Source organism: Strix aluco, chromosome 21 (assembly GCF_031877795.1).
Source record: "Strix aluco isolate bStrAlu1 chromosome 21, bStrAlu1.hap1, whole genome shotgun sequence".
Classification (NCBI taxonomy): Eukaryota; Metazoa; Chordata; class Aves; order Strigiformes; family Strigidae; genus Strix; species Strix aluco.
The window spans coordinates 13,521,819-13,533,248 of record NC_133951.1 but is presented as its reverse complement, the minus strand read 5'-3'; the positions used below and the strand labels follow the sequence as shown (position 1 = coordinate 13,533,248).

At 62.0% G+C, this 11,430-nt stretch overlaps 1 protein-coding gene across 1 annotated transcript in view; it reads left to right on the top strand.

The window, feature by feature from the left end:
- The first annotated feature begins 248 nt into the window (after positions 1–248).
- SDK2 (sidekick cell adhesion molecule 2) overlaps positions 249–11,430 on the top strand; it is a 29,689-nt gene continuing 18,507 nt past the window's right edge. The window contains exons 1-4 of the mRNA XM_074847488.1: positions 249–460; positions 8,295–8,401; positions 9,732–9,879; positions 10,638–10,771. Coding sequence (XP_074703589.1) covers positions 249–460; positions 8,295–8,401; positions 9,732–9,879; positions 10,638–10,771 — 601 coding nt within the window. The remainder of the gene's footprint in view (positions 461–8,294; positions 8,402–9,731; positions 9,880–10,637; positions 10,772–11,430) is intronic.

Here is an 11,430-nt window from a genome sequence, read left to right as displayed (position 1 = left end):
TAAAAGCTCAGTGCTTCTGAAACACTACAAAGGCCGCCAGGAATAAAGCAAAGCAAGCAGCTTAGATAAACCCGAGATGGGCTAAGCCCTTGTCGACAGGCTTGTGAAATGGCTCAGGGCAGGGGGAAAATGGCCAGTGGAGGGGTCTGGGCACGCCGGCTGGCACAGGGGGATGGGGAAGTGGCCACCAGCATCCCCCTGCCCATGTGGTGCTGAGTTACGGTCCTGCCTGTGATGAAGTGGTCCTGATGCTGTGGGGCCGGGCACATCTCTCACCCCTTTTCCCCCCTCTCTCTGCAGATGATGTCTCCCCGTACTTTAAGACGGAGCCGGTGCGCAGCCAGGTCCACCTGGAGGGGAACCGCCTGGTCCTGACCTGCATGGCGGAGGGCAGCTGGCCCCTCGAGTTCAAGTGGCTGCACAACAGCCGGGAGCTCACCAAGTTCTCCCTGGAATACCGGTGAGTCGCCAGCGCCGAGCACCCGCGCTGAATCCCGGCATGCCTGTCCCTGCCGCCACGGCTCCGCGGGCATCGCCGGTCCCCCCGGCGAGGGGATGTCACCCAGGCAGCGCGGAGGCAGCGGGTAGCGTGCCGGGAGCTGCCGCCTCTGTTTGGTGAGCAAACGGTGGATTTAAGCAGCTCAACATCAGGGAGGAGGCGTTTGCACAGAGCGGGATTAACACCAGGCCGCAGATCACGGCTCGTGGCTCCCCGAGAGCGGCCTGACCTGGGGAAGGAGCGAGAAAGGGCGGCACGAGAGATCACCCCGGGTTTGGGCATCCGACCCCGTGTGCCGACCCATCCTGCCAGCCCCGCATCACAGCCCGCTTGGAGCTCGCCTTTAAATCAAGGCGGGCACCTCTCGCCATCTCTTCTGCGTGCGTGTGTCATCCTCTCTGTTTTAATCAATAATTGAGCCCGAGAAGAGCCGTTCCCCCTTTAAAGGCGTTGAATCCAAAGGCTTCGTGTTGCTGTGGCAACGCGGGGCTGCTCCGGGATGCCAGCGAGGCAGACAATGTGGCTGGGTGACGTCCCCTCTCTGGCACCGGGTGCTGTGCCGGGGTGCTGGGTCCCCTCCCCAGCACCATGTGTCCCCTCTCTGGCACCGGGTGCTGTGCCGGGTCCCCTCCTCGGCACCGTGTGCTCTGCTGGGTGCTGGGTCCCCTCCCCGGCACTGTGTGCCGTGCTGGGTGCTGGAGTAGTGTCCTTGGGGACAAGGGGGGCTGTCCCCTGCCACGCCATGGTGGCTGCAGCTCTGTGATGTCCCCAACGCCCCAGGCTCGGTGCTGGGTGTTCACCCCAGTGCCGACTGCCCCGTGGGATGGGTGCCTTGTCCCCAGCCCTGGTGTCAAGGCTCAGAGCCCTGCTGAACCCCCCGATTCCCGCAGCTCCCACCTGTCTGCAGTCACACCAGCTGCAGCGGGAACACCCCAAAATGTCAACCCTGAAATGGGACTGTGGGGACGGTGGTGACAGCAGGGTGGGGGGACACGGAGCCCGTGCAGCGACAGCCACACAGCGCTGGGGCAGAGCCACCCACCCCAGGCAGGAGAAGGGCGTCAGGACCCCGACCCCATCTCAGGGTGCCTGGGGGGCACCTCCAAACCCAGAACGGGGACTCCTGGCTTCCACTCTGCTCCTGGGTTTGCTCCGTCCCTCAGTTTACCCTTGCGCAGGAAGGAGGCCAGCGCTCGTGTCTCTGCTCTGGGCCACCCGGAGTCCTGCGCCACGCAGTCCCCGCGCCAAGGTGACTCCCTTCCCCCTGAGCCCCCCGGCCCCCGCCTCCGGCTCCAGCATCCAGCCAGAAAGGATTAAGGAAGGAAGCGAGAAAATAAACACACACATGGGGAAAACCCAAACAAACGCAGCTAATGAAGCAAACAGCCTCTATGCAAATCGCTGCCTGGCTTTAACCCGTCCTCGCCGCGGCGAGGACGCAACCCGCTGGCATCGGCGTTGCTGCCTGTCCTCGGGTCCCCGCGGGGATTTAACGTGTCACGATGAGAGTTTGGACATCTTGCCTGGAACTGAAGGCTGCTGGTGAGGAAGGCGAAGTACCAAAATTAGTTATGATGGGCAGAAATTGAATTTTAATAGAGATGTCGGTGGCACGGAGCCAGCCTGCTCAGGCAGTGGGAAGGTAGTAATTAAAAGTTAACGAGTTTAGAAACAGAGTAATCCTTGGAGAGAGGAGGGCTGGTGCTGATGGCCGGGGACGCTCAGGGATGCTCCTGTCCGTGCAGGGGTCAGATTCCAGCAGCGTGGGTGAGGGCTGTGGGGTGCAGCCAGTCCCTGCCCCCAGCTCGGGGCTGGCACGTGCCCCCCAGCGTGTCCCCACTCCGGGGGCAGGAGGGACCTTCCCCAGGGCCTGGCCGTGCCCGTGACAGGACGCACCAAGCTCTGCAGCATGTGCTGGGGGGTGGGGGGCCGTGTCTGGGGTGCCGGCCAGGCTTGGTGGCATCACCTCGTGGTTCCCAGGCAGGACAGCATGTCACCGAGCATTTTGTCCTCGATGTCCTCCCCGCTCCTCCCCAAATCCTTCCCTGCCACAGGGCATCCTGCTGGCAGCCGCCCTTGTGTGTTTTACCCATTTTCCTGGGGGCTGTGGGCTGGGGCTCACGCCCCCTCGGCCCCACGCTCCCCATCCTGGTTCATCCTCATCTGATGGTCAGACAAGCTCACGCCACGTTTTAAGGGAAGGAGCCGCTCTCCCAGTTTGGCAGCACGTTTCCATGGCGACCGCCCTTTTCCTTCCCGCAGCGATTCAGCCACCAGCTTGCCACCCCAGCGACTTGTTGGCGTGGGACGAAGGGCAGGTGGGGAACGGGCTTGGCCGGGCCCTGGCCCTGAGCCGGCGAGGGCTAAGGCAGTGCTGCTGCGGGCAAGTGGAGCCAAGCCCTCGGGAGCATCCTTGGGGACGACGGGGGGCTCGGGGACCACCTCGGCTCCATGTGCCTGCGGAGCCAACCTCCCTCAGGAGCATCCCTGGGGGGGTCAAGCGCGATCGGGGACCACGGAGGGATTGGGGACCGTGGGCACAGTGACCCGTCCCCGCGCCGGGAGCGTCCCTGGGGATGGCGGGTGATCAGGGACCAGCCTGCCTTCACCCACTCGCTGCCTCCGTTGCGTGGGGTGCGTGGAGGCAGCTCTCCCATGGGACCCCAGTTGCCTCCTGCTCCTGGGGACCCCACAGCAAGACCCCGTCCCCTCCGATGCTCACTGGGACCTTCATTAAGGTGACGGCAGGGCGGGCGGGCGGCGGAGCCTTGCCCCCGCGCTCCGCTCCCGTGCCCTGGCACGCCGGCACTGTGCTCTCCAGGGCCGGCTCTGTTTTTCCGTGCATAATCTCGCCGGTGCTGGGCTCTCCTGCGAGCTCTCCAGAGCCTGACTTCTTCTCGTATGAGGAATCATAACATGCAAATCAGGCAGCTTGATGTCTTTAATGAAATCCTCGGAAGGAAAGCGCTTCTCTGGTGAATTGAGGATATTTATTTCTCATACAAGAAATTTAACATGCAGATTAGTTGAGGCTGGTAATTTATCACATGAGATTGTCCTATTAAGGGTTGCATCGAGTCCTGCTGCCTTCAGAAATTACCTTACACATAGATTACCTCTGGACAGACTCCCATCCGTAGAGATGCATCTTCTATCTACTAAATCAGCCCTCTTTCCCCTCCCCACGTCCCTCTGCAGCTGGTGCAGGAGCCCAGCAGCTACTAAAGGATCCCCCGCCTCTTCCCAAGAGCCCAGATCCCCTTTGCCGGGAGCTCGGAGCCTGGGAAGGTGTAATTCCATCGCCGACGCTGGCCGGCTTTGCCGCCGCGGCGCTCACAGTGCCTTCCCCCAGCGAAGCAAGGTCTGCACGACTGAGCTCCCGGCGCTGTCCTGGCTTTTTTGGGCACAGCACAACGCCTCCAGCCCCTCCCCAAGCCCCCCGCCCCAAGCTCCAGGGTTGGTTTCCAGCACGTCGTGTCCCCTCTGTCTGCTCCCGTGCGTGGGGAGGGTTGGCAGGAGCCGCCCTGCATGGGCTCACCGAGGAGGGGCTGATTTGGGGCTGTTTGGACCCCCCAGCCTGCTGGGTTGGGGTGTTTTAGGGTGCATGTCCCCTGGGGACGCAGGGAACACGGCATGCTGCACGCATGGGACCCCCCTCAAGTCTTTGTGGCCTTTTGAGGACCCCAGATGTTTGGTGGCCATACTTTGTCCCCAAATTATGTAAAATATGGAGCCAGGACCCTTTCAAAATCACAGACCTGGGGGAAAAGGGGGCGGTTCACCCCAACCTGTGCCTGTGCTCGCCGGGAGCACGGCTGGACCAGCTCTTTGCCAGCCCAGGTGTGAAGCACAGCCCTCCCCCCGGGGAGCTAATTGCCATTCAATAATATAATTAATGGGAGCTGATAAATATCAGGGGGGTTGCAGGCAGGCTGAGGGGGAGCTCAGCAGTGAGCTCCTGGTGCCTGTGGCTCCACCCTGGCCAGCTTCACATTCGGCATTGTCACCTGTGGCAAAGCCCCAGGAGTGGCGGTGAGGCAGTGCCAGGCCGGTACTGGGCAGCACTGGGTGGGCTTTACTGGGGATGCTGGTGCTGTGAAGGCTCCTGCCTCTCCCTCTGCCTTGCTGGGCTTTGAGGGGAACATGGAGGGGGTGGGTGTGAGCAAGCGGCAGCGATTGCTGGGAGCTGCGTGGGCATCGGGGCTGGCAGGAGGCGTGGGGGGAAGGGGATGGAGGGATCTCCTCGCTGGGATCTCACATGAGCTCAGCGAGGAGACCCGTGGGGCACTCTCAGACCCAAAGATGCCACCTGAGCTGGGTGGTGGCGGTGACCGAGCTCCCGGTGAGGGACCCACCGGAGCCTTCCGGATGCCACAACACGGATTGAGGCTTGTGTGCTCACTCCCCTCTCTGCTCTGCAGGAGGGTGGCAGATTAATAGGTGGGCATTAATTATTAAATGGCTCATTGTTCTGGCAGGGCCAATTGAGGCAGCGATTTACAGGGCTGCCGGCACCCGCCGAATTCCCCTGACCGAAGGGAAACACTATCGGCAAGCGAAGAGGCGGCGGCTCCGGCCGCGCGTGTCAAAACGGAACGCTTTCCAATCAGGAGCTAATTGAGATCCAATAATACAGTTAACAGGGGCTGATGAAATACCAGGGGGGTTATTTAAAAACATATTGAGCGGCAGCCCAGCGCCGTGGCTGGGCGCGGGCGGAGGTGCTGGGGCGCGTGGCGCGGATGCTGGGAGTCGTTAAACCTTTGCTAAGTGTGTTTTAATGCTCACTTGACATTTCATTATTGCACAGTAACTATTCAAATACATGTCCCCTCTACAATTAATTAGTCGTTATACAGGATATTAATCAAAGGGGACCGTGCCGATGTGCTTATATCCAAAATCCGATCCAGCTGTTGGTGTTACTGGGTGACATTGGAAGAACCACACAGATTTCTGCACTCTTCTGGCTTTCAATTTGATGGATCAAATCCTTTGGCTGATGCTTTTCCCGGCCCCTCTCCACCCCCTCAATCTAATAATAATTCGGCAGCGTCAGCCCCGCGCTTCTCAGCAACCCTACAATAATAGAGCCGGGAGCAGCAGCCGGGGTATCGCTCTGCCGGAGCAGGGCCCTCGCGGCACCGGCAGCAGCTCTGCCGTGCCGAGCGTTTCGGCGGTGCCGGTGCCTTGCCAGGGTCACGCGGTGAGGTGGGGGGGTTCCGGCTGATGGCGGCGCTGGGCCCTGTCTCGCCACGGGGGAGCTGCTGGGTGGGTGGGTGGGTGGATGGATGGATGGATGGAGAGGTCGTCGTTCCCGAGGTGCAGCACATCCATCTGTCAGATCGATCCGGTGCCAAAAGCCTTCCGCTGGCCGGCTGCTTCTGCAAACCCGCCGCTCCCCCAGCACCGAGCTCCTGGCTCCGGAGTCCCCTCCTGACCCCGGGGCTGAGCGTGGCACAGCCGCTTCCTGACCCACCCTGGAGTCCGCTGCTCTTTGCCATCAGTGCATTTTTTTTGAAGCCTGGGGTCACTCCTCGCTTCGGAAGCGCTTTTCCCCGCAGACGATGCCCTGTCAACCTCTGTCTTTCCAAACCAAACCCCTGAAACAGCCGAGTCAGCAGCAAGGGCTGTGCCGGGAGCACGGCCGGACCTCCAGCCCCGCTCACACGGCGCAAAACCTGCCTCTGGGTCAGTGGATGGGGCAAAAAAGCCACCCCGACGTGGGATCAGCCCAAAGCTTGCACGGGGGAGCCAGGAGCTCCTGGCCACGGAGGAGCAACCGTGGCTGCTCCAGCTTGCTCAAACTGGGGGGGCTGCGTGGGGTGCTGGGGCTGCACGCCTCACCCCTCCTCCTGCCCGCAGCACATCGCCCTGCGAAGGGGTGAAATCGGTGACCGGTTACAGCTGGGCGTGATGGGGGAAGGAAATCAAATCAGAGCGGTCTTGGATAAAAGCCTCGGTGGAAGCTGAGCGGCAGAGAACAAAATCTCTGCTCGTATTTGGTTAATGACTGCGGGCCAGGCTGCGCCCGGTAATTGATTTCCTTTCTCCCAGCTATTTTCAGCCGCTTAGGTGCGTGCACAAGCTCGGCTCCTTAATAGCTCCTCCAGCTCCGGTGGCACAGGGACGAGGCGCCGTTAATTGGGGCTGTGGGGGCGTCCGCAACGGCAGGGCGAAGGCTCCCGGTGCCCACGGAGGTGTCCTGGCTCCCAGCGTGTGGGGACAAGGCGGTGCCATGGGGCTGCGCGTCAGTGGGTGCTGCTCCGCACGTGGGTGCACGTGAGCCCCGAGGGAGGGGAGGGGACGGTTTGGGTGCCACAGGGTGGCTCACGGGCTGGGCCGGGGGCTTTGCGGCAGCCCCCCCCTCCCAGGGTGAGGGGTTTTGGGGGGGGGGGGGGCGTGGCAGTGAGGAGGTGGCCACGCAGGGGGGTCTGCGTGGGGACAGATGAGCATCAGCGAGTGTCCGTCCGTCCACCCGCGTGCGCACGTGTCTTTAGGAGTCACGGCGTCTGCGTGTGATTTATTAATGAGGACACACCAAGGAGAGCGGGCCCATTATTCCTGGTGTCCGCATCAGTTCCTGACAGCTCCATGGAATTGAAATATCTTATTTAAAGCCTCCAGGGATCATTTTTAAATATCAGCCGTGACACTCAAGGACTCGTTCCCAACGGGCATCCTCCCTTCTCCCGCAGGGATGGGTGACCCCCGGCACGCCACGTGGGTGGGGGGGTGGGTGTCGGCCACGCTGTGCTGGTGGGTGAGGGGAGCCCCGTGTCCCCGGCACCATCTCCTGCACTGGGGAGGTGGGCACAGGGGCTTCCCGGCAGAGGGGACGTGCTCCTTGTGTCTTATGAAAGTTTAATTTACGCTCAGTTATCAAAAGAACAAACAAAGCTTTGCCGAAACAGCCCGCGGCGTGTTTTAATGTGAGATTAGATTTTGGGCAAGGAGGGTTGAGCTTGCTTATTTATTCCCTCTCTGCTTTATCTCCAAGCGCTCCCCATCGGGAAGGTGGTGCTGCGGCGCCTGCTTGTCCCCCCCAGGGTCACCCATCTGTGAGGCTGGTGGGGCTGGGGGGGTGGTCCAGCCGCTTTTGGGGGGTGATGGAGCTGGTGATGCGTCCCTCCTGGGGGTGGGGGCTGCTCGGGGTGGGTCTGGTGGCAACCGGGTCCATCTTAGGGACCCAGGGTGATGCTCTGGGCGAGTCGAGATGTGGTTATTTCCTTTATCTGCTTATCAGCTGCTGGCAGCTGATAAGAGCAGTGGCTGGGGATGATAAGGCAGCTCAGCCCCGGCTAATTGGAGTGGTGCTGGGCTTGGCTGCATGCAGGGCCGAGGTGGAGAGACCCCGGCAGACCCCAGCAGCCCCCGGCGTGCCTCTGCCACACACCGCTGGGGCTCAGCGCAGGGGTCAGGACAGCGGGTGCCAGGTCCCCAGCAGCCACCTCTGCTTCTGACAGCTCGAAGCCACCACCATCCACATCCCCCTCCCTGCACCGGGCCACCGGAGCGAAGGCAGCTCCTCTCTGCGGTGGCGAGGGACACTGTGTCATCTCCCCAGCGTGCCCACACGTGTGTGTGCGCACATGTGCCTGCACGGACACACATGGACACGCATGTGCACAACCCCAGCAGCCGCTGCTCGGGGAAGGAGCTGGTACCCGGCGCAGGGGTTGCTGCCCAGCAGTTCACGTGGGGGTTGTGTAGGACCTGCAGCCTCTCCCGGGGGCTGGGACAGTGATTTGGATGTGTCCCCCCGCCCCGCTGAGGTGGCTCCTCTCTCCCGCAGGTACATGATCACGTCACTGGACCGCACGCACGCCGGCTTCTACCGCTGCATCGTCCGCAACCGGCTGGGAGCCCTCCTGCAGCGCCAGACCGAGGTGCAGGTGGCCTGTAAGTGACAGGGGGGGACCAGCTGGGGACACCCAGCCGCAGGATGGCTCAGGCTATGCTGCACCCCGTGGCCAGCACACAAGTCTGGAGCATCCTTGCAGTGATGCTGGCAGCGATGGGGCTGTTGTTGCCTCTTCCCTGTTGGGCTGTGGTGGTTGGGGGTGCAGGGAGGCACCCCACGGGCAGGGCAGGGTGTGGGGGTGCAGGCAGAGAGCGCTGGGGCTGGGAAACCCGCAGCACCGCGTCCAGGCAGGCGGTTCCAGCTCCCTGGAGGGGTGAAACACTTGGCAGTGTGAAAGCAGCCCCGCTCCTCGCCGGCTGCGCAGAGAGCAAACACCGTTTATAATCGTTACTGAAAGCAAACAGGGGCCGGGCGGCTGCATCCGTCAGCGCCGAAGCGAGGGCAGCCGGGCTGGGGACTCGGTCCCCGGTGCTGCTGCTCCGGCTCGGCACGGATCCTGCCAACGAGAGGACCCAAGTGGGATAGGCCAGAGCCTGGGGGGCTGCGCTGGGGGGGTGATGCAGAGGCACCGTGGGGGGGTTTAAGCAGGACAGGAGGGTGCTGAGGCCCAGGACGCTGGCTCTGCGCCCCAGGGGACTTGCTCCCTCTCTGTCACCCCTTCCCCAGCAGGATGCCCCCCGTCCTGTCCCCTTAAACCCCTTCCTGAGGAGCTATGACAGATCAGGAAGCTAATGAGAAATTAATAAGGCAGCTGTGCTAACAACTAATGATAATGGCAAAGTCGTTAAAAAAAGATTCTTTACATGTTTTTAATTACAGCAATTAAGGGAAGTCAATAAAAATCCCCTACCCCCCTGCTTCTCCATGCACCCTGCTTCCCTCCGTTTTCAACTGCTGTGCACTTCCAGCCTGCGAAGGGCCGGGCAGGATGGAGGCAGCGGGTGCCCCAACCTTGCCCGCGGAGCCAAGGTCGTGCCAGGATGCTGCCGGCGCTGGGCCAGGGGCTGGGGCAGGGGGAGATGCCGGGGAACCCTGGGACTGAGTCCTCCCTGCCACGGCTGCACCCCATCCTTGGTGGGGGTGACGGGGCTGTGCAGCTCCAGGTGCTGCAGCGCTGGAGCGGGGGGTGAACAGCCCTGGGCACGCAGGAGCAGTGTGGGGGGGCCGAGCTGCCCCACCACCACCCCAGCCCAGGAGAGGAGCGGGGAGCAGAGCCCAGGGCAGCCCCTCTGCACCCCCTGGGGGAGCCCATCCCCGTAGCCTCCAGCCTGCTCCCCAGCCGGACCCTGCTGCGTCTCCTGGGGTGCATTGCCCCCCGCCTTCCACCCCCCGCCCCCAGCCCTGACATGATTTCCCACCTATTTGCAGACATGGGGAGCTTCGAGGACAGTGAGACGCAGCAGAGCGTGTCCCACGGGGAGGCGGCCGTCATCCGCGCCCCCCGCATCGCCAGCTTCCCCCAGCCCCAGGTCACCTGGTTCCGCGATGGCCGGAAGATTTCCCCCAGCAGCCGCATGTGAGTGCCCCCCAGCATCCCCCCGATATCCCCCCAGCACCCCCCCGGCATCCGGGGGTGGCTGCGTTACCCGTGTTGCAATAAGGATGTTTAACAAACGTCTTGAGCGCAAACCTGGAGACAGGCTTGGCGACTAATGGCTCTGTTTGTCATTGGGGAAATGATTTTTTTTTTTTTTTAAAAAAAAAAGAAAGTAAGAGGGAGGAGGGCGGGCGAAAGGGACACAGCATGTGCCGGGGCGGCAGCCGGCGTGCTGGGTGTCCCCGTGGGGCTGCAGCAGGCCCCGGCACTACCGGAGCAGCGAGCCCGGCGCTGGCAGACGCAGCGTGTGGGAATTGAATTTGTAACCCACATTATGCAGGAATTGAACTGGTCTCCTTTCTATTTGCAAAGCAGGATTGAGGAGATAAAACTCCTTTATCTCATATTTAATGGTAAAAAAATATATTTCCCAAACCATTTTATGTTTCCAGCAGATTAGATCGTTCCATAAGAAAAAAAAAAAAAAATTCCTATTAATCTGCACCGTCCGATGTGCTCTGCTGGGTGGGGGGGGTGTGGGGCTCAGTCCTGGCTCTTGTCTGGGACTGAGCCGGGGCTGGTGCCTGGGGCAGGCAGGAGGAAGGCTGGGGGGCCTGCCTGTCCCACGTGGGTGCCCCGAGTGGGTGCTGGGTGGGGGAACACAGGTCCCAGCTCGCTGCCTCAGTGTCCCCATCGGGTTCTCATCCCCGTCTCGCCCCTCCCGCTCGTCCCTGCAGAGCCATCACGCTGGAGAACACCCTCGTCATCCTCTCCACGGTGGCCCCGGACGCGGGACGTTACTACGTGCAGGCGGTGAACGACAAGAACGGGGACAACAAGACGAGCCAGCCCATCACGCTGAGCGTGGCCAGTGAGTGCGGGGGGCATTGCGCCCCCCCCAGCCCCACTTCCCCCGCGCTGCCTGGCTCACCCCCAGGTTTAATTTGCAGTAAATCTCTTCCGAGGCTCCGACTTCTGCTGACTTCACAGTTCAGCTGCCTCAAAATTTATTTAGGCACTTTGGGCTGCGCTGGCAGGCGCTAATTGTATCACGGGCAGAGCCTCCCTGCTCCGGCCCCGCTGCCAGGGCAGGATCCGGCCGTGCCCTGGATGGAGCAGGGTAGCCCCAAGGGGAGCAACTTTGCTGCGGGACACCCTGCCCCGCTCCTGCCCTGCCTGGGGGACCCCCCTGGGTCCCATCCCTCTGCTCCTCTTGGCCCCAGCAGAACCTCGCCGAGGGTCCCCTGGCCCCCGCTCAGGTTTTGGTAGCCCACCCCGAAGTGGCATCGGTCCTCCCGGTTCTCTCATCCCATCGTCTCTCCCGCTGCTCTGGGGTGGGGGAGTTTATCCGTTTCTGCAGAGGGCTCTGCCTGTCCCCCTTCCCCTCCCGCCCCATTAATCTGTTTTTCTGTACCTCGGCGTCCCGGCGCGTAATAAACAACCTGGAGCCCATGTTTATGGATTCAGCTATATCAGCAGCTTTCAAGCCGATCACATTTTTACAGTGCCTACATGAGGGTTTTTTATTGT